The sequence below is a fragment of the Chelonia mydas genome, chromosome 6 (genome assembly GCF_015237465.2).
Source record: "Chelonia mydas isolate rCheMyd1 chromosome 6, rCheMyd1.pri.v2, whole genome shotgun sequence".
NCBI classification, from domain to species: domain Eukaryota; kingdom Metazoa; phylum Chordata; order Testudines; family Cheloniidae; genus Chelonia; species Chelonia mydas.
In genome coordinates, this window is record NC_051246.2 from 30143727 (window position 1) to 30166917 (window position 23191).

General features: G+C 43.3%; 1 protein-coding gene across 4 annotated transcripts in view; it reads right to left on the reverse strand.

The window, feature by feature from the left end:
- PTPRJ (protein tyrosine phosphatase receptor type J) overlaps positions 1 to 23191 on the reverse strand; it is a 128719-nt gene that overhangs the window by 26347 nt on the left and 79181 nt on the right. For 2 of the 4 annotated variants that reach the window (XM_037899665.2, XM_037899664.2), the window contains exons 4-12: positions 21434 to 21703; positions 20956 to 21225; positions 20478 to 20747; positions 20000 to 20269; positions 7311 to 7595; positions 5912 to 6184; positions 5220 to 5351; positions 1853 to 2066; positions 1580 to 1704 (exon numbers count right to left, since the gene is read on the reverse strand). In XM_037899665.2, the coding sequence (XP_037755593.1) occupies positions 1580 to 1704; positions 1853 to 2066; positions 5220 to 5351; positions 5912 to 6184; positions 7311 to 7595; positions 20000 to 20269; positions 20478 to 20747; positions 20956 to 21225; positions 21434 to 21703 (2109 nt within the window). The remainder of the gene's footprint in view (positions 1 to 1579; positions 1705 to 1852; positions 2067 to 5219; positions 5352 to 5911; positions 6185 to 7310; positions 7596 to 19999; positions 20270 to 20477; positions 20748 to 20955; positions 21226 to 21433; positions 21704 to 23191) is intronic. The other 2 variants (XM_043548849.1, XM_043548850.1) reach the window with 2 other exon arrangements.

Below are 23191 nucleotides of genomic sequence, written 5' to 3' on the forward strand. Positions count from 1 at the left end.
GGTTAATGAGCCATTAGGAGAAAACAAGAGACCTTAGAAGAAGATTATTGCCCACCTGTGGGGAGGGGACTTCCTCAGGATGCTACAGACAGCATCCGACTCATGGCTGCTGTAACACTACAGGGACATGTAACCTGGTATTGGACTCCATCTTGGATACCAGTGTTTTCCCACTGACTGGAGTGGAACCAAGCTTTGAAACAAAGAGTTCCCGCCCATACGCAAAGGCTATTTAAGGCAGGGGAGTGACATCACTGTGGTTCTTCACTGACTCCCCTCCCAAAGAGACTGCCGGAAAAACCTGAGGAACAAAGACTGAACTGGGGGGAGGGGGGGGGGGGAAGTGCTGGATCCCAGCTAAAGGGATTTTTAGCCTGTGAATGGAACACCTAGGGTTTCTAAGCTGTAAGCCTGAACAGCTTGCCCCTTAAGAACTTGCAGCCTGCTGGTATCATCATTTAGGATGAGAATTTGCTAGTCATATCCAATATATGTAGTATATTAAGCTTAGTTTCCATGTTTTGTTTATTTACTAGGTAATCTGCTTTGATCTGATTGCTATCCCTTAAAATCACTTAAAATCTATCTTTTGAGGTTAATACACTAGTTTTTGCTTTGTCTAAAACCAGTGTATGTGGAAATCATAACTTGGGGCAGAAAGCTGTTGTGTATATTCCTCTCCGCATTGAAGGAGGCAATGAATTTCATGAGCGTATGCTGTACAGTTCCCTGTGCAGTGCAAGATGGTATAATTTTGGGTTTACACTCCAGAGGGGGTGTGTGCCTGAGCAGCTTGGAAGTTCCTTAGCTGAAGCCTTCCCATACAGAGCTGATCACAGCATGTGCTCGAGAGCTTGTCACAGCAATACAGTGTAAAGGGAGCCCAGGCTGGTGGGTCAGGCTGGCTCAGTGGTATCCCAGTTCCAGATGGCATCCCTCACACCCCCTATGTACCTATCTGGATCTTTAGGCACTTAAACACATCTGAAAATCTGGCCCAGAGACACAGGAAGTCTGTGACAGAGCAAGGAATTGAACTTGGGTCTCTGAAGTCCCCAGCTAGCACCCTACCCACCGGCCCATCCTTCCTCTCTGTAGCTGTGAAACACCTTTAAGTGATGCCAATATCAAGTGTTGCTAAGGAACAGCAGTAAGAATGGAGCTAAACAAGAAATACTGGGATTATAGGAGCATGAATCCACCGTTTCTTTTCTACATGTCAATCTCTAATTTACAGAGAGTGCAAAAACACAGTAATTGCAATCTCTACTTTACTTATCTCTCAAAGTCTTCTTGTCTCAGCAGCTTTCCACTCTCATTTTAGTATACCATGTTTTGGGCTTATTGTGTCATTTTTAATGTTACTGTAAGGGATTATGTAATATATGCATACAAGAGAGTTTTCGTAGAACTGCTCAGTTGTAAATCTACAGACCAACTACATTACAAAATTACAGATAAACAGACCCAAGCCTCCTTTCATTGAAGTCAATGTGTGTTTTGCCAAGAATTGAAATGAGAACACAGTTGGGCCCAATATATGCAAAACATGCAATGGAACATTTTATGTTAGCTTTACCTGGATCCTGGGGTAACGTAATTGCCTTAGAATAAGGCGTAAATGATACATAGCTTCTCTCTTCAACAATACGTCCACCATCACTACTGTTAAATTCAATTTTAGTGAAACCTGCAACACTCGCCCTGATGAGAGGAAGGGAAAATGAAATAGTCACATTAGATGACATTAACAATCTAAGCCTGACAAGCAGTATTTATGATCTGGTGATCCAATTATTACTTAGATTTCAATTGTATACAAGGAAATTACAACAACCAACAAGATAAATACCGGTATGAACCAAGTGGTTCCAGCGGCGCATTGTAATAGCCACACGATGTGGTTGTATTTCCTACTTCCACTTCGTATTGCGAACTATCTGAACGGGAGGAAAAGGCTCTCTTTTGTGTATCGTTTATGACAAACGTTACGTAAGTGTTTGTTTTCTTTTCCTGGAAGTCATTGTATGTATAACTCAAGCTGCTATTTGGAGGTTCAGTGCCTTCTGAAAAAACAAATATACAACAGACATAAACTAATGTTTTTTTAAAATTGTATTTTAGAATACAGTGACTGGTTCAAGGGCAATAATAGTAAAAAAAAAACTAACGGTTATGAATGTGGAATATTACCTGAAATTAAAGGCTGAGGGCAATATGGACAATCTCAGATACCCTTCACTGTAGAACAATTTATTTATTTTGCCCCAAGAGAATGTCACTGTTTTAATAACCTTTTGGTTTAATTTTTTTAAGTATGCTGAAGACTGGATATACAAACAACTTCTCTGCAGAAAACTACCTGCGCTGAAAGTCTTCTGTACTGAAACTACACTGCACACTGCTGAAAGTCCTTCTCGGACAGTCTCCACTAGACAAATCAGATCACGTTAGAACCTGACTTTGAGGAGCCGCATTAACTAACACAGCTTTGCAGTCAGTGTAGATAGGACAAGTCGTGTTTAACCATGATCAGTTGACACGTACAGGTTTATCACAGCCAGCTGACAAGATGTTTAACACAACTTGCCTGTCACTGGGTGACTTTAAGGATGGCCCTTTCAGAGGATATGGATCCACTCCCACATGTGACACATTTACCCGCCTCTCCAGGTGAAGAAAATGAGCAAAGTCACATAACAGGCAGGTCGTGTGGCTAAATTAGGCCTTCTGAGGTGGAGCTAAAACAGAAACTTGTAGAGGACCAAAAGGTGTGAAGGGAGATTCCAGGTAGAAAGCCCTGGGAGTCAGTGCTTGGTAGAGAGCAGGGAGAGACTCAGAGAAGCCCAGGAAAGCATGAAGGGTGAGAGTGAAAAGATGGCAGGCTAGCGTGTGTCTGGATTTTGAAGAAAGAAGACAGACAGATCTTCAGGAAGGAGGGGCTGTGTCCAGCTTGAGACTGAGGTGGAAGACTCTTGTGTTTGTTTTGGTGCTGGAGACCCTGGAAGGGGCGGACTTTTTCTTTAACGACTTAGCCTTTTGCAGTGACGTGGACCCCCAACTACTGCAGGAACCAAACCAGACTCCGAGGGTGGGTGATCTAGACTGAGAGAAGGAGAAACTAAAGCAGCAGCTAGACCAAAGCCAGACCTGGTAGGCCGTGCTACTACATCATCCCTGTCTCCACTAGCTGCAAAGCTGTGCTTAATACTGAGTCAGAACATGACCTTGAGGAGTTGAGTTAACAAATTGGACCCAATTTGGTAATGAAGACAGGCTCTTAGTGTGCCAGGATTTAGCACATAAACCTCAAGAACCTGAGAAGTAAGGGCTGCTTTGGCCTCCTCTTCCTGTTGGGAGAGATTAAAAGAACTGGTCGACACAGACCAAATAGGAGTCGTTTGGGAGTCAATAGCTCCTAGTCCAGAAGACTCAGAAGAAATATTTCCTGTGTTGACTGGACTCGTAATTTGGGACATCAGTAATGCTATCAAGCCATGCAATCACTTTAAGTCAAATTGCTTAAAATAACGTTTTAAACATAATTTTTAATCTAATGTTGTAAATTCCGGGGTGAAGGTGGAGCGGGTAACGGTATAAAAACACCTTATATCACAAAACATGAAGCGAGGTTGTCTAAATACATTAGGCTGTTTCTCCCCATCCCTGCCCTATGTTGCTGTCAAGGAAAGAATTCCTGGATTTTGAAGCAGATTATGTTGCTAAACCATGAAAAAATTATGAGGTAACAATGCACTTCAAATCACTTGCTGTCAGAGATGAGTTAATAGCAAATACACAGAGTTAAATGTTCAAAGTGTTATGTGAGGAGGAAGTAGCTGGCCATTGTTAGTGGAATTTGTGCATATCACAGAAGTGAACCATAAAAGTGTCGGACTGGAAGGGATCTCGCGAGATCTTCTAGTCCTGCACTCAAGGCTGCCCTCGGGCATCCCCACTTATTGCTTTTAAAAAATAAACCCCCCTTTTTAAAGGAAATAGCATTAAATTAATATCTAACAAGAGGTTGCAGAAAGGCTAGGGAAGGTTGTTTTGTGAGCAAACTGTAACAGCTAAAAAACCAGTTATTTCATGCTACAGGAGGAAATTAGGGCTCACTGAAATCATTGCCTTTAATGGTGCAGGATCAGGGCTCAAGGCAGAATAGTTTCTCTGAAACCCTGCTTGCTTTACATTAGAGCAGCTGATGCTGTTTCTGCACTGAAGAGAATGATGAAAAACAGTTACAAATGAATTATATTACAGTCCCAAACAACACAAACCCACCCTAAACTTAGTGTACTAAGATTAGAGGCAGTTGAACATTATACAGTTGGAGCATTAAAGTTACACTTTATCAAGGCTGATGAGCCATTTCCTAAAATCTTTTCCCCTCACAGTAAAGCATCTGACGCTGACAAATTGGTATCTCCCTTTTCAATTTCCATCAGTCATGACTAGAAAAATCTATTTTCTTGCCCAAGTGAACAAACACAATACAGAACCGTGCTTTGCATGTGATTCAGCTTTAAATATTAGTGGTTAGAGGCATCTGAAAAAAATACAAGTATGTTGATAAAACACTGACATTAACAATGTAATTTTGATAATGTGTTTTATAGCAATTCTCCATAGCAAGCCTTATGGCTTCCTCAGTTTCCCATATCATGTGATGCTGACAATGTTCATCTTGTCTTTCATCCATAAAATTCCTCCCACCCCTCAATGACAATAGGCTATTATTAGTACAATTGGAAAACAGTGCTTCACTTCCCCCAACTTTCTGACATGTTTCTTGTAATAATCTTTACAGCCTTGAAAAACACCCCAAACTTCAGAAGTTGTTAATTACCAGCCCCTAGAATCATTCTACAAAGAAAAGACATTATACAATTTTGCAGTTCATGTTATTGGCAAACCAATAAGGAAGCTGATCAGATAGCATAGTGGCAACATTGTGAAAGGCCTATGAACTATACTAATTCAGGCTAGTCAAGTCTATGAGTGAAATCCTGGCCTATGAAGTCAATGAGAGTTTTGCCATTGACTTTAGTTGAGCCAGAATGTCACTCTATGTTTCTGAACAGCAACTGCAAATATCAGGAGTAATTCTTCCCCTTCCACTTAGTTTAGGATCTAAAAAGTTTGTCCCGATGGATATACACATGATGTCTGATATAATAATAATACGTCTGGGAGCTAACATCCTAACATCTTACCTTTAGCTGTTGTGATTACTATTGCATAGGCCGTTAGCGGTCCATTTTTTGACTCAAACCCATTGACCTGAATTTTAAAGGACTTGTGAGTGACTGACGTAATATTAGGCTCTCCTCCTGGAGCAGGTGGGTCTGTAACAGAGAAATATTAATATTAAATTAGCATCTCAACATGTGGGAAGGAAAAGGTGAATCAAGCAGAAAGATACCTTATGTTGAAATATCTATCTTCTCCAACTACCTAGGAAAAGTTACAAAGAAAGCCCACCATTTTCTCCCATTATTGCAATTTGCACATTGGGCGACATCATATAAACGCACATTACCCAGCACATTTTAATGTCACTTAAAGAAGCATCTTTAAAACCAAGCAAGCCAACAAAGAAATAGTGTCCCATCCATATAAAAATGCTGTGAGGAAATGAAAGTCCGTATCTTTGATCATACTAGTTCTACAGAGTTAATATATATATATATATATATATATATATATATATATATATATATATATATATATATATATATATATATATATATATATTCTCACACACAACTTTGAATGAAGATAAAGTCTCTCTCTCATAGCTTGAATATTCACATGTACTGTATAATGCTACACATTTTGCATTTTGTAACTTAGAGTTCTTTTTTTTTTTTGGCCCTGTACCCCACACCAAACTTTTTACACTTACCCGTGATACTTGTAACACATGTTCTTTCCACTGGAAGGCTCTCTTTCCCACATGAACGGGTTATAATACTAACATTGTAGGAGGTGGAATAATTTAAATTTGTTATAGTTGTATCTAGGTTACCAGACGAAACCAGTGTTTCATTGCTCCAGGCATCATTGAATGTATTAATGCTGAAGCCAGTACTGACACCAGCAGGGAGCTCCCACTTTACTGTTAACTTAGGCTCTTTAGTCACTGGTGTACAGTTAAATGAAGACACTGGTGCAGCATCTGCAAAAGAAGAAAAGAGCTTAGTGGAACAAACTGGATGGTTATCTTAGGGTGACCAGATGCCCCAATTTTATAGGGACAGTCCCGATTTTGGGGTCTCTCTCTTATATAGGCTCCTATTACCCCCGCCCCACCTCTGTCCCGATTTTTCACACTTGCTGTCTGGTCACCTTACGTTATCTGTTTAATCCACTTAAGCTCCACAGGGCAGGAGCCCTGGTTTTCATCTGCCTGTGAAGCACCACGTACATTTATTGTAATACTATACATAAGTAATAAATATTATCTAGCACCTATTTCCTTTTATGTTCTCTGCTATTTTTCTATTCCCTCTCATCTCTATACCACATGCCAGTCTTTCTTCCCATGGCGCTATATTCCTTTCTTCTCTGATTTATAGTATACATTTTGCCTTTATTCTCTGACCACTTTTTTCTTTTAACATTCCGAGGTTTATGAATTTAGACTGTGTTTAAAAACGCAGGAAAAAGTGCAAAGGAAGAAGCAACTAGCTTGAAAAAAATCTGTCATCCAAAAGGTAAGTGACATTAAATACTTCATGAATGACTGTTCTACAGAAGAAGACTGCTGTTATCCTTACATGGCGGCGCACAAAGATCGTGGGCTAAATTCCACTCTGATGCATACCTTCTGCTACTTCATTGGAGACGATGGATGTGCACAGAGTTAAATTTTACTCCCAAATGTCTTCAAAATATTTTGGTTCCAATTCTGATCTCACATACATTGTTATAAAACCAGTGTAACAATACTGACTTCAGACAGGCAAAGTATAAAATACAAAATAAAATAAACATCAGAAATCTCATGTTGCATCCTCTCAGTCCCTTCATCTGTATGTTTTCTATCAATGATCCAGTCCTGCAACACCTTACTTATACCACCAGTCCTGATGAAAAGCCATGTACTACTTGTGTAAGGACTAGTAATGCTCCAAGATCAGGACTTTTGAATGTAAACCTCAGAAGTAGGAACCGGTCTGCCTACATATTGGTAAGGCACCTAGCACACTTTTGGGTGCTAAATAAGCAAATCAACTGTTTTCTATCCAATACACAAACAACAAAGCATTTAAATGAAAGAGGCACATATTTTTGTAACTTGCCTGTACAGTTAGTTATGTTTTTTCGGTTTCCTTCTGTTATTTTATCACCTGCTTGTGGAAACACCGTGAATGTATAGGAGGTGCCAGGGTTTAAACTGGTAATTCTAGCCACAAATGTAGAATTTGTGAGTTGATATGTATTGCTTTTATTAGTTACAGATCCATTTCCTTCTGAGACTACTATGTACGTGTACTGAGAAGCAGCAGTGTCATTGTTTTGCCATCTTAAGTTTACTTCTGTTGTGCTGACATTTATAACTTGGAGGTCAAATACTGGACTGGGTCCTATTGAAAAAGAAAGATATAATGGACATTAGTTAATAGCTGTGCAGAAAGATTTCCTGAAAGAAAGATACAACAGCAAAACAATTAGTGTTCTAATTTGTAAATCCTCCCTGCATGTTGCCTAATCCATACTATAAAGCTGAAGTATAAATATACACATTGATTACGATCTTGTTTACAAAATGGCATAAATCAGGAACAACTATTGAAATCAGTGGAATTATAACACTATAAGCAAGAGCAGAAACAAACCTAGAGAATTATTACTATTCACAAAGATACAGATGCAAACAGGTGCTTAGTGAGTGCGACACGGAGCCCCATTTGTGGTTCACTCCTCTGTACCAGCAACGTATGTCAGGCCTGACATACTCACTACAGCTAATACACTGTTGTCATAACATGAATCTAAAAGATGTTGTGTAAGTTATTACATACAAAATGATAATACTCTGGTCTCAAAAATCAGTGTGTGGTGTGTACAAAAAGTTATAAATATGTGCCAGAATTATACTCTAAAAATGTGCTTGGTAAGCAATGCCTAAACACAATCGGCCCAAGACAAAGGAATGTTTCTTGGCTTATCTGACCAGCCTGGCCGTCAGGCAGAGACAATGAATGTACATTCACATGCAAGGTAAACAAAGCCATCAGGAGGGCATGTGGGGAAAGATTACCACTTTATCTCCACAGAGGATGAAGATTGTACCCCCAGGAAGCCTTCCTGCCTCTCAAAGCAGGGTCAGTGAAATTTGGGAAGATACAAGGAGAGAGAAAAAACCATTTTGGCATCCTTCACCTGAACCAAGCACTCTGAGGTCTGTGAAGGGTCTTGGCCAAAGAGTCTGGTCAGCCATGCTAGAAGAGTGACTGGGTGAAAAACACTTCTTTGAACAAGAGTCTGATTTGCTAAATCAGGTTTTACTCTTAGGAGCATATTTTTACTTTTGTTTGCTTGTAACCCTTTCTATCTTTATTCCTCATACTTGGTATCACTTAATCCTTTTGATAAATAAATTTGTTTTACTTTTACTATACACCAATTCTGTGCACTGATTGAAGAGATGGGTGGGTTAATCTCAGTTAAGCTAACAGGCTGCAGTATAGACTCTTTAAAGGAGCAACCAAGTTAATGACTTTTGTGACTGTTCCAGGAGAGGGCTGGCACTGCAGAGATGTCTCTGGGGAACTCAGGAGTAGAGGTTTACTGTTTGTTACCTGTCAAGCAAGGTTTGGACTGGTCAGGGGGGACTGGCAGGGGAGGGGGGACATGTGATGGGGCAAGGCCAGATGGCTATAGAAAAGTAGTGGGAGACAGATATATTAGCCCCAGGCCAAACAAGTCCCTGTTACCAGGATAAGTAAATGGCAGCTGCTCCAGGTCAATTAAGACACCTGGGGCCAATTAAGATCTTTTCAGAAGGCAGGGAAGATAGCTAGGTTGATTGGGACACCTGAAGCCAATGAGGGGCTGGCTGAAACTAGTTAAAAGCCTCCCAGTTAGTCAGTTGGGCGTGCATGTCAAGAGCTGTAGGAGGAAGCCGTGCTGCTGGAGGAACTGAGCAGTACAAACCATTTCAGGTGCAAGGAAGGAGGCCCTGAGGTAACGGTGAAGTAGATATTGAGGAAGTGGGGGTTGTTGTGAGGAAGTGGCCCAGGAAATTGTACGCATCCTACTTCCAAAAAGTCAGCTACCATAGCTGCTACTATTAGGGTCCCTGGGCTGGAACCCGGAGTAGAGGATGGGCCCGGGCTCCCCCCCTCCCCCAATTAATCACTGAGACTGGGAGACAACAGAGACTGTGCAAGGGAGGATTGCTTCTCCTCACCTCCCTTGCTGGCTTATGATGAAAATGGCTCAGAAGGCTGTGACCCTTGCCTCTAGAGAGAGAAGGGCTACGTGGAGGGTCACAGTGAGCCTCTGAAGCTAGCGAAATCCACCAGGAAGTGCGGGACCCATGGAAACAAGGACAGAGGTTTGTCACAACTGCTGTCAAGCGTTGGATCATCGTTCACAGCGTGGTGGAAGAAAGAGGTTAAAAAAAACTGCACCGGGTTTTTGGGGATTTTTTTGTTTCATTTTGTGTTTGTTTTGTACCACAATGGAGGAGGTGTTAAGAGCTCTGGTACAAGCCATGGCAGCCCAGCAGGAGGCCACCTGGGTTCAGGCAATGGCACAACAGGAGTGTGTGCGGCTACAGCAGGAAATCAATCAATTATTAATGGACCAGGTGACCCAAGATTGTGGGTAGTGGACCAGCTGAAGATTCTCACCACCCAGGCCCGGGGGTCCGATGGGACGCGAACCCTGAGGGCCACTGGTTGTCTGCCAAAGATGATGTCGGGAGATGTGCTGAGTGGGCCAGCATTCTTGCCCCTTTTTTGTGCGGAGAGGCCCAGAAGGCCTACTTTGACTTGCCTGCCATGGATGCCATTGACTATACCCAGATGAAGGCAGAGATCCTAGCACGATCAGGGGTGACAGCAGCGGTATGGGCCCAGAGGTTCCACGAGTGGAAATACCAGGAGAACGAAACCCCAAGGTCCCAGCTATTCGACCTCATACACCTCGCACGGAAGTGATTATAACCTGAGGTGTGCAGCCTGGAGATTTTGGAGACCCTGGTCATGGACCATTACATGCAGGGACTGCCACCAGATCTCCGCAAATGGGTAAGCCAGAACGATCCGTCCATGTACGATGAGATGATCACGCTGGTAGAAAAACGGTTGACAGACAGGGAATTGACCCGACTACCCAAGGAAGGCCCCTTTTGAAGCAAGCACCTGAATCTACAGAGAATTCTTTCCTGGGTATCTGGCTGGTGAATCTTGCCCATATGCTCAGGGTTCAGCTGATCGCCATATTTGGGGTCGGGAAGGAATTTTCCTCCAGGGCAGATTGGAAGAGGTCCTGGACGTTTTTCGCCTTCCTCTGTAGCATGGGTCACTTGCTGGACGATTCTCTGCTCCTTGAAGTCTTTAAACCACGACTTGAGGACTTCAATAGCTCAGACATAGGTGAGAGGTTTTTCACAGGAGTGGGTAGGTGAGATTCTGTGGTCTGCGTTGTGCAGGAGGTCAGACTAGATGATCATAATGGTCCCTTCTGACCTTAATATCTATGAATCTATGAAAAAAACCCAAACCTGGAAGGCTGGGCAGCCAACCCCCGGGGAGTCCTAGGTGGAAGAAGGGGGCGCCAAAAACCAGCGGGGATCCCAGAAGGAAGGGATTGGCCTGAGTGGGGGGAACCCTGGGACTAAACCCCCTAACCCCCAGGATAGGGGAGTGATTAGAAGCAATTATAGATGTTATGCATGAGGGGAGTGGGGACACATAGCAGCACAATGTCCCAGCACCGAGGAGCCTAAGCAATGTAACCTGGGGGATTGGGAGGTCCCGTGCTCCCTTATCCACCTCGCGGGGGTCGCATTAGCCCCGCATAATTACACCAGGCCAGTGAGGATAAATGGAGCAGAGACTACAGCGCTTGTGGACTCTGGGAGTGCTATCACTCTCATATCGGGTAAGCTGGTAAAAAGTAGTCAGGTGCTACAAGCCAAATGCGTAGCAGTGACATGCATGCATGGGGCCGTGAGCCATTACCCCACCATCCCGGTGGAGATAGAGGTTCAGGGGAACCCCATTGAGGTGACCGTGGGCATAGTTCCTAAACTCCCATATCCTGTAGTCATTGGGAGGGACTATCCAGGGTTTGATATTTTACTCCCCGCGGAGAGGCTGAAGGGAGGTGGGGACCCTGAGGACAGCGACTCGTCACTGGGGGAATGTCAACCCCCGATGTTTGCTGAGATTTCTCAAGATCTGTTCTCAGCCCCCCGGAAGACAAAAAAAGAGAGGAAGGCTGCGAAGGCCTTGGGAACCTGGATCCTGACCCAGGGCCAGAAGACCGTCCTAGTAGGCAGATGGATACATTCAGCCAAGAGAGAAACTTCCACCACAGAAAGTGAGCCGGAGGCCATGCCCAGCCGTGACGGTAGCGAGCAGTTGGAAGAAGCAGAAGCCGGCTCCTGGGAGCTCAGGCAGATTAGTCCTGGGAGAGAGACTTTTGGGTGAGACCAGGCGGAGGACCCCAGATATGATAATGCCACGAAAGAGGTGGCCGAGATCAATGCGATACCTGTGGATGGGAAGGTCCAGGGTACCGGACCTTACTTTATAGTGAAGAAAGATCTCCTGTACCGCGTGGTACAAATGCAGGAGCAAGAGATACAACAACTTCTGGGGCCAAAAAAACATCAAAAAGCCATACGGAGTCTTGCCCACAGTCACCTGTTTGGAGGACACTTAGGAGTAGAGAAAACCCAGGCACGGATCCTGAAGAGGTTCTTCTGGCCAGGAGTACACGAAGATGTCCGGCAATACTGCACCTTTTGTCCGGAGTGTCAGTTACACAGCCCTCGCCCGCACTTGCAAGCTCCTTTGATACCTCTTCCAGTAACAGAGGTTCCTTTTGAACGCATAGCCATGGATCTAGTAGGGCCCCGAGAAAAGACAGCTCGGGGCCACCAACATGTGCTTGTTGTACTGGACTATGCAACCCATTACCCGTAAGCCATTCCCCTACGCAACACGGCTTCCAAGACAATAGCTAAGGAGCTAGTACAGATCTTTGCCCGGGTTGGGCTACCCAAGGAGATATTGACTGATCAAGGGACACCTTTCGTGTCCAAGTTGATGAAAGATCTCTGTTCGTTGCTCTATGTACAAGCCCTACGGACCACTGTATACCACCTGCAAACAGATGGCCTTGTGGAAAGGTTCAATAGGACCCTCAAGGCCATGATCAGGAAAGTGGTGAGCCGGGATGGGAAAGATTGGGATACCCTATTGCCTTACCTCATGTTCGCCATCTGGGAGGTTCCGCAAGCCTCCATGGGTTTCTCTCCATTCAAACTACTATACAGGCGCCACCCCCGGGGCATATTGGATATAGCCAGAGAAGCCTGGGAAGAGGAGCCAAATCCTGGAAGGAACATTGAGCATGTACTGCAGATGAGAGATTGGATAGCCCGAGTTACGCCCATTGTACGTGAACACTTGGAGAGAGCACAGGAGACCCAATGAACCCATTATAACCACCAAGAAAGGCTTCGACGGTTCCAACCAGGGGATCAGGTGATGGTACTGGTGCCCACAGCAGAAAGTAAACTGTTGGCCCAGTGGCAGGGACCCTACAAAGTGATCGAAGCCGTGGGAGATGTGAACTATAAGGTGCAGCAGCCAGGCCCCCAGAAACCAGAGCAAATTTACCACACCAATCTTCTAAAACCTTGGCACGATAGAGAGGCATGCTTAATCACCCGGGAGACCCTTCCCCAGGAGGATAATTTACATGAGCAAGTGAGGATATCACCCAACTTGATGCCGATCCAAAAGATCAAGGCAGCCAACATGATTAATTGTAACCGAGATGTGTTCTCTACAAAACCGGGGCGGACAACTGAAACCTATCACCATATCCGCACGATCCTCGGAGCCAAAGTAACATTGAGACCCTACCAAATCCCAGCAGCCAAAAGAGAAGAAATCAAGGCTGAAGTAAAGAAAATGTTAGAATTAGGTGTTACTGAAGAATCTTACAGTCAGTGGTCCAGTCCAATCATTCTAGTACCTAAACCTTACGGTACCACGAGATTCTGTAATGACTTTTGCCGACTGAATGAAGTATCCCAATTCGATGCATACCCCATACCACGCATCGATGAACTGGTTGACTGACTGGGTAGTGCCCGATTATTGACTACACTGGATCTGACAGAAGGGTACTGGTAGATTCCCCTGACCAAAGAAGCTGAAGCTAAAGAAAAGACAGAGTTCTCTACCCTGGACGGGCTATTCCAGTCCTCCCTTTTGGGCTACATGGGGCCCCAGCCACATTCCAATGCCTCATGGATAAGCTGCTGCGCCCCCATACTAGTTATGCAGCCGCATACCTAGATGATGTCATCATCCATACGCCAGATTGGGGAACCCACTTGGAGAAAGTTGAGGCAGTACTGCGCACCTTAAGGTGGGCTGGCCTCACTGCTAATCCCGCTAAATGCGCCACAGGGCTAGCAGAGGCTAGGTACCTGGGATATATTGTAGGAATGGGCATAGTGAAGCCCCAAACGAATAAGCTAGAGGCGATTCAAAACTGGCCCTGGCCGACCTGAAAGAAGCAGGTCTGCGCGTTCCTACGCATGGTAGGCTACTACCAACATTTTATTCTCCATTTCGTCACTAGGGCAAGTCCCCTAACCGACCTGGTGAGGGCCCGAGGTCCAGACATGGTGAAGAGGACCGACGCAGCAGAGGGGGCGTTCACAGAACTGCAGACGTCCCTCTGTAATGACCCCGTACTCATAGCCCCAGACTTTAACAAGGAATTTCTTTTACAAACAGATGCTTCCGAGGTGGGGTTGGGGGCGGTTCTGTCGCAAATGGTGGGAGAAGAGGAACACCAAATCCTCTACCTAAGCAGAAAGCTTCTCCCAAGAGAACAGAAATATGCAGTAGTCGAGAGAGAATGCCTTACTGTCAAATGGGCCTGGAGACATTGTGTTAGGCCAGCGATTTACTCTTGTGATGGACCATGCACCCCTCCAGTGGATGCAGCGGAATAAGGAAAAGAATGCAAGGGTCACTAGGTGGTTGTTATCGCTCCAACCGTTCCAGTTCCACACACGGCACAGGGCTGGATGCCACCATGGCAATGCGGATGGTCTGTCACGAGCACACTGCCTGGAGTCCCAAGTTGCCCAACTCTATGGTGTTGAGCGGGGGGAAGATATGTGATGGGGCAAGGCCAGATGGCTATAGAAAAGTAGTGGGAGACAGATATATTAGCTAAACAAATCCCTGTTACCAGGATAAGTAAATGGCAGTTGCTCCAGGTCAATTAAGACACCTGGGGCCAATTAAGATCTTTTCAGAAGGCAGGCAAGATAGCTAGGTTGATTGGGATACCTGAAGCCAATGAGGGGCTGGCTGAAACTAGTTAAAAGCCTCCCAGTTAGTCAGTTGGGCGTGCATAAATCAGGAGGAAGCCATGCTGTTGGAGGAACTGAGCAGTACAAACCATTTCAGGCGCAAGGAAGGAGGCCCTGAGGTAATGGTGAAGTAGATATTGAGAAAGTGAGGGCTGCTGTGGGGAAGTGGCCCAGGGAATTGTACGCGTACTATTTCCAAAAAGTCAGCTACCATAGCTGCTACTATTAGGGTCCCTGGGCTGGAGCATGGAGTAAAGGGCGGGCCTGGGCCCGGGCCCGGGCCCGGGCCCGGGCTCCCCTCTCTTTCCCCTCCCCAATTAATCATTGATACAGGGAGACAACAGAGACTGCTTATAATGAAAATGGCTCATTAGGCTGTGACCCTTGCCTCTAGAGAGAGAAGGGCTACGTGGAGGTTCACAGTGAGCCTCTGAGACTAGCGAAATCCGCCAGGAAGCGCGGCATCCATGGAGACAAGCACAGAGCTTTGTCACAACTAGCTTGTACATACAGTGTAACAAAAAAAGGAGGGGGTATTGCATTATACATCAAGAATATTTACACTTGTATTGAGATCCACAAGGAGGTGACAGGTAGACCAGTATAAAGTCTCTGGGTGAAGATAAAAGAGGGGAATAAACAAGCGGCAATGTCATGCTGGGGGTCTACTATAGACCACTAAATCAGCATGAGGAGGTAGATGAGGCATGTATAGAACAAACAACAGAAATAACCAAAACACAAGTAATGGAAGACTTTAACTACTCAGACATCTGTTGGAAAAGTAACAAGGCAAAATACAAAATCTCCTATTCATTCTTGGAATGTACTGAGGTAGAAGAGTGAAAGTGTTCTTCAAATGATAGATTTCATGATTCTAAGGAAAAGAAGGCAAGAGCAGCAGAAAAAGGACAGTGGACTTTAAAAAACAAATTTTTACTAACTCAGAGAACTGGTAGGTAAGGTCCCACGGAAAGAAAATCTAAGGGAAAAAGGGAGTTCAGATTCTCAAAGAGACAAGATTAAAGATGCAACAGCAAACAATCCTGATGTGCAGGAGAGATAGGAAGAAAAGTAAGAGACTGATATGGCTCCATCACGAGCCCTTTAATGGGCTGAAACATCAAAAAGGAATCCTACAAAAGCGAAAACATGACCATTGCTGAGGATGAGTACAAAAGAATAACCCGAGCATGTAGGAGACAAATCTGAAAGACTAAGGGATTCAGTGAGTTACACCTAGAAAGAGACATAAAAGGCGATAAGAAGAGGTTCTAGAAATAAATTATAGCAAGAGAAAGACAAAGGAAAATGTAGGTCCACTATTTAGCAGGGTAGGAGAGATAACAGACCACATAAAGAAGGCTGAGAAGTTAATATCTAACTTTGCTTCAGTCTTCACTAAAAAGATAAATTGTGACAAGATGCTTAAAACAATTAATATTAACACTAAGGGAAGGAACACAAGCCAGACTAGGGAAAGAACAAGTTAAAGAATATTTAAATTCTTTAGATGTATTCAAGTTGGCTGTGCCTGATAGAATTCAGAGTAGGGTATTTAAGGAACTAGCTGAAGCAATCTTGGAACCATTAGTGATTATCTTCAAGAGCTCATGAAAGATGGATGAGGTCACAGAGGACTAGAGAACGGCAGACATAGTGCCTATCTTTAAAAAGGGGAACAAAGAAGACCTGGGGAATTATAGACCAGTTGGTCTGACTTTAATACCTGGAAAGATATAAATTACTAAACAATCAATTTGTACGCACGCAGAGGATATTAGGGTAAAAGGTAATAACCAACATGGATTTGTCAAGAACAGATCATGCTAAACCAACCTAATTTCCTTCTTTCACTGGGTTACCAGTCTAAGGGATGATGGGAAACAGTAGACATAATACATGTTGCTTTGTGTAAGGCTTTTGACACAGTCCCACATGACAGTCTCATTAGCAAACTAGGAAATGCGTTGTCTAGATGAATTTACTCTAAGGTGGGTGCAGAACTGGTTGAAAGAACAGTCAAACAGCAGTTATTAATGGTTTGCTGTGAAGCTGGGAGGACATATCTAGTGGGATCCCATAGGAGTGTCCTGGGTTTGGTATTATTCAAAATTTTCATTAATGACTTAGATTACTGGAGTGGAGAGTATTTATGCATACAGAGTATCACATGAGGTCTTAAATAAAACCCAGGATCATGCTGATCATTTATATGGTTATGAGATGTATGTGCAAATGATATTTAAGGAGTTGTGTATATACTGAAAATATGTTTTGAAGTCTGTCACCAACCAAAGAGAAAAAACCAGAGTTCTTCCAGCCAGGAAGTAAGATGTGTACCTCTCTATCAAATGTAAATTAAGCATTATAAGCCAACACAACAGGTTGGACAAACACCTGTGAGAGATGATCTAGATATACTTGGTTCAGCCTCAGCACCGGGGGCTGGACTAGATGGCCTCATCAGATCCCTTCTAGCCCTACAATTCTATGATTCTATAAAACTGACTTTGAGCCTTCAGTCTGTGTGTACTACCAGCTATTTTCATATAGCCTGATCCAAAGTCCAATGAAGTCAGAGGACAGACTCAAGAATTTCAACAGGCCTTGGATCAGGCCTAAATCTTAGTGCTCAATGCACAAAAGGAGTTAGGTGCCTAAGTCCCTATTTTACATATCTAAGTCCCAGTTTTGGCTCCCTTGTGATGCACAGAACTCCTGCCCAATCCCTGTAAGTGCCCAGACTTTCAAGGTAATAGTTCCCTAGGCACCTAAGTTTCTGCCTCTGAGCATGCACACTGCTGCCTCCCTTTATGTGTCCAGATACTTAGTCCTGCCTAAGTCCCAGTGATTCACAAACTAGGGGAAGATAGACATTTGGCCGCCGAAGTCACATGCAGGGCCTGATGTTCTGAGATTGCCTACTGCATTAGGTCCTATTCAAACCCCCAAGGAGGCAGCAACAGAGCCTACCTTACAACTTTTAGCATAGTAATTAGAGGACTCACCAGGGATGTGGGAGACCCAGGTTCAATTCCCCCCTCTCAGGGAGAGGGGGAGAGAAGAGTTGAGTAGGGGTATCCCACACCTCTCAGGAGCAGTGCTCTAGTCACTAAGCTGTGGGATATTCTGATGTGGGGCTCTCTTAGTTTCTCCTGTTGAAGCTGTTCCACTGTGGATGAATAATTAAAGAGTGACTGGAGCAGGAGTACTGGACCCTGGATCTCCCACCTCCCAGGTGGGTACCCTAATCACTGGACTACAGAAATGCGTGCTGTCTCATACATACATGCGTGCTGTCTCTCTGACCCAATGACTATAAGTATCTATTCACAGTGGGACAGTTATTGGGCCAGAGAACTGTGGGACCAGCTCAACTTCATGTGGAAGGTCTGTCATGCTAAACATGACTATCTTTCAAGAGTTCTTAAGGTGAATAACATTGACGTTGTTGCTCTACAAGAAACTCATGCTGCAGTTATAAGCAAGCTGCAAGATACAAAATTCATGACTATGAATGACATGAAGTACGGTCTTACAGATATCTCCATCCTGGAAGAATCCAAGACCATGGGAATTTCTATTGCTGTAATAAGAATTGTACAACTTGACCATAACAAATATCTTCTGTACTCCACACTATCATATTTTAATCAGGATTTTCAGTGACACACAAATGTCTCCTCTCATCACTATAACCACTGCAAGACCAGAGCTACTATACGCGAAGTAGCTTAAAAAAAAAAAATCTTTATATGATATTGCTATTGAAGAAACTTGGTTGGGTGGATTTTTTTTTAAATCAGTGTTATTCTAGGACATGTCCTTTTTTAGTTTCATCACTATCTCCACATCTAGTCTACTTCATTTTAGGGTATATGTCTACACTGCAATCAGAGGTGTGATTGCAGCATGGATAAACATACTCTCACTCGCTCAGTGAGTAAAAATAGCAGTGTAGATGCAGGGGCACAAGCTTCAGCACTGGCTAGACATACACAGTACATAGCTGGGGTCCCCCATGCTTTTATAACACACACACACACACACACTGAAGCACCTGCCCCCACATCTACACTGCTATCTTTAGCCATGCTAGAATAGGTATGTCTGCCTGAGTACAATCACACCTCAGACTGCAGTTTGGACATACCCTTAGAATTTATTCATGAGGCCACCCCTTCTGATCATTCTGACCTTTTCCCATTAAGTTGTTTCCCTGAGGGCAGACATTCTAGTTGTGTTTGCCACTGGTGGCTCTCTCTTGTTTAAACCAGTTTTGAGCATAAGGAGATTCCCCTTTCTCTCCTTCAAAGTTACAGGATATGTGACTGTGCACTGTCAAGGACTTTTACTCCCAAGACCCTAACTCAAAGGGACAATGTTTTGTTCAGATATCAGCATCTCACTTTAGTCACAAACATGGCCGAGTCCAGTTCTGGAAACCCACAACTGATTACAATGACTGCGTTTTTTCATTGACTACAACAAAATCCAAGATACGGAGGTGTGTCTGCAAGTAGTTATCTATCTTTTGTGTATTGTTTTGCTTGTACTGTAACATGATAATTGTATAGTACAAGCAAAACAATACACAAAAGGCAATGGTCATTAATATAATAAACAAAACACCTAATTTCAGACTCAATTTGACCCTCTAACTCCTAGCACAATGGGGTCCTGGTCTATGTGTAGGGCTCCTAGACACCGTAATAATACAAATAATAAATACTAATCTGCCATCCTGCAAACCCCTTCCTTTTGTTTTTTGAAAGCCTTATAAAAGCCCAGCAGGTACCTCTTCAGAGGACTTCTGAACCCCAGCTGTGGCAGATTTCAGTGTGTGCGCGTGCTCGGACAATGTACTAGAGTGTATTGTGTGTGTGTGCACGCGCGTGTGTGTGCAAGCATGCATTCTATTCCTTCCCTACAAATATACTGAAGTATTTCAGCTCTCTCTGGGTTTTAAAGAATAAATTATTTACTCCTGAATTCTCATCTCTCTGCAGACTTGCCCCATGTTATCCTAAATATGGTAACACACCTAAATATACCAGCCCACATTTTCAAAAGTGACTAGTGATGTGGGACACCTCAACTTTTGAGTGCCCCACTGGAGACACCTTAAAATGGCCTAATTTTCAGAAAAGCACCAGTTTTCAGAAAATCAGGCATGACCAAGATGTTGAAAATGCAAAAATTGAGGCCATACGAATCACTAGTCACTTTTGAAAATTTAGAATGCTGAGAAGCTACAAAAGAAAATAATGCTTCAGATTGGATAGTTATGCTGTACCTAAAACTCAAACGGTACAGGGAAGTGTTTCTTAATAAAGATGAGGTGAGAATACTGATCGGCAGAGTGCAAATTCAGAAACAGTCAAATGTGGCTCAATGACTTACTTGTGTAAATGGACGTTGAATTTGGGTCTCCTTCAGTCTTGTTATCTGCTGCGAGTGGAAATATTGTGAAGTTGTAAAATGTACCAGGATTTAAGTCTCGAATTACAGCTTCGCTGACATTGACTGTCATGTTCCTAGTAGGTGAAGTTTTATTTTCAATAAGTATCCTGTAACTGTACTCAGAAGCAGCAGCATCTTTGTTTTCCCAGGTTAAAGACACTTCGTCTGTACTGACATTGGAAACCTCGATGTTAAACACTGGAGTGGGCACTGTTGAAGACAAGAGACAATTATTTGTTGAGGTGTAATTATTTCTGGAATAGCAGTTGTGGGCTGACTGCACTACAGCCTTGCACTCTTAACTCTAAGGTATTAGTGGTAGAGTTTGCTTTCCAACCCCCATGCATTCCACAGGAATTGTCACACTCGGTTATCAGAGTATTCACATGAAACAGTCAAATGTGGCTCAATGACTTACTTGTGTAAATGGACGTTGAATTTGGGTCTCCTTCAGTCTTGTTATCTGCTGCGAGTGGAAATATTGTGAAGTTGTAAAATGTACCAGGATTTAAATCTCGAATTACAGCTTCGCTGACATTGACTGTCATGTTCCTAGTAGGTGAAGTTTTATTTTCAATGAGTATCCTGTAACTGTACTCAGAAGCAGCAGCATCTTTGTTTTCCCAGGTTAAAGACACTTCGTCTGTACTGACACTGGAAACCTCGATGTTAAACACTGGAGTGGGCACTGTTGAAGACAAGAGACAATTATTTGTTGAGGTGTAATTATTTCTGGAATAGCAGTTGTGGGCTGACTGCACTACAGCCTTGCACTCTTAACTCTAAGGTATTAGTGGTAGAGTTTGCTTTCCAACCCCCATGCATTCCACAGGAATTGTCACACTCGGTTATCAGAGTATTCACATGAAACAGTCAAATGTGGCTCAATGACTTACTTGTGTAAATGGACGTTGAATTTGGGTCTCCTTCAGTCTTGTTATCTGCTGCGAGTGGAAATATTGTGAAGTTGTAAAATGTACCAGGATTTAAGTCTCGAATTACAGCTTCGCTGACATTGACTGTCATGTTCCTAGTAGGTGAAGTTTTATTTTCAATGAGTATCCTGTAACTGTACTCAGAAGCAGCAGCATCTTTGTTTTCCCAGGTTAAAGACACTTCGTCTGTACTGACACTGGAAACCTCGATGTTAAACACTGGAGTGGGCACTGTTGAAGACAAGAGACAATTATTTGTTGAGGTGTAATTATTTCTGGAATAGCAGTTGTGGGCTGACTGCACTACAGCCTTGCACTCTTAACTCTGAGGTATTAGTGGTAGAGTTTGCTTTCCAACCCCCATGCATTCCACAGGAATTGTCACACTCGGTTATCAGAGTATTCACATGAAACAGTCAAATGTGGCTCAATGACTTACTTGTGTAAATGGACGTTGAATTTGGGTCTCCTTCAGTCTTGTTATCTGCTGCGAGTGGAAATATTGTGAAGTTGTAAAATGTACCAGGATTTAAGTCTCGAATTACAGCTTCGCTGACATTGACTGTCATGTTCCTAGTAGGTGAAGTTTTATTTTCAATGAGTATCCTGTAACTGTACTCAGAAGCAGCAGCATCTTTGTTTTCCCAGGTTAAAGACACTTCGTCTGTACTGACACTGGAAACCTCGATGTTAAACACTGGAGTGGGCACTGTTGAAGACAAGAGACAATTATTTGTTGAGGTGTAATTATTTCTGGAATAGCAGTTGTGGGCTGACTGCCCTACAGCCTTGCACTCTTAACTCTGAAGTATTAGCGGTGGAGTTTACCTTTCCAATACCCTCCAATCGATAGGAATTGCCACACTCAGTCATCTGGTCCAGTAGATCTATCAAAAGTCTGACATCCCAATTTACCATGAAGTCTTACATGGGCCATGTGTGGGTGCAGTGAATGTCACCCTTAAAGAAGATATTCCTTACTCTCTAGTCCCACCAGCCCCAGGCCTGCTGCCTGAAAAATAACTCAGTCACTTTCTTATATAGATGTTTGTGGCTTTTGGGTCTCCTTCAGTCTTATTATCCACTGCTAGTGGAAGTATTGTGAAGCTGTAAAAGGTCCCAAGTTCTAAGTCAATAATTACATCACATGGTTTTCAACCTCTGGCTCTCAATAGGTTAGGTTTTATTTTTAATATATATATCCTGTAACTGTATGTTAAAGTTAATTCATGTGCACTAATATTTGTAACCTGGATGTTAAAAACTGGACTGGGCTCTGTTTAAGAAACAGAAAGAGGTAGTTTATCTTTAGCATGGAAGAAAGAATTGCATAAAGAAAAAAATGTAATCGCAGAAAATGTTAAGAGTTTGTATACTGAGATTGAATTCTGGCAGGGGACTGTATGGAAATGGTAATGTAAGGCAGTGCCTGTCACCTTTACATCACCAGTTTGATTTCAGCTCACGCTGATGATTGTAAATCACTGTAGCCTGCTGGCTGTTTGGTGACCTGCACGAAAAAAGAGTTGCTAGCCATAGTCCATTTTCATACAGCTCAATTCTATACCATATAAGCCACTATCACAACTGGCATCTTTGTTGGTGGTAGTTCAGAGAGACCAACAAGTGAACAGTCATGGAAAATGAACTGGCTCCTTTCCTCTTAGAAGATAGAATGCAAAGGTCAAGGTTGAAGCTTGCTGACAAGGGAGAATTTTGCACTTCCACTGCCTATAGATTAGACAGAGGACTTCACAGGGATGTCAATTCTGCAACTTTCAGAAGCACACTTCCAGTTAAAATTAAAGCACAATATCACTGGACCAGACTAAAATTAAAGGACCAAATCCTCAGCCCTTTGGGCTGCTCCAGCCTTCCCATCTCCTATTACTGCTACCATGTAAGGGAAATGCCAGGAGAGGGAAGGTGGGTCTGATGTAAGTTACAGTGGGTGCCATTTCAGCTCTCAGCAGCCTCATGTTCAGGAAAACAGAAAGGTGGTTGAGGGCTACCTTTCCTGCACACGTCATCTCTAATTTTACCAAGCATCAGCACAGCACAGCTCAGGAAATCTAACAGCATATCCCTGAATTTTACTTAATTCCTATCTTAATATGCTGAGGAATGAATAGATTTGCTTAACTGCCTTTTTTTTTTTTTTTAAATACTCTGCATTTTCTTCTGTATTGCAATTCAT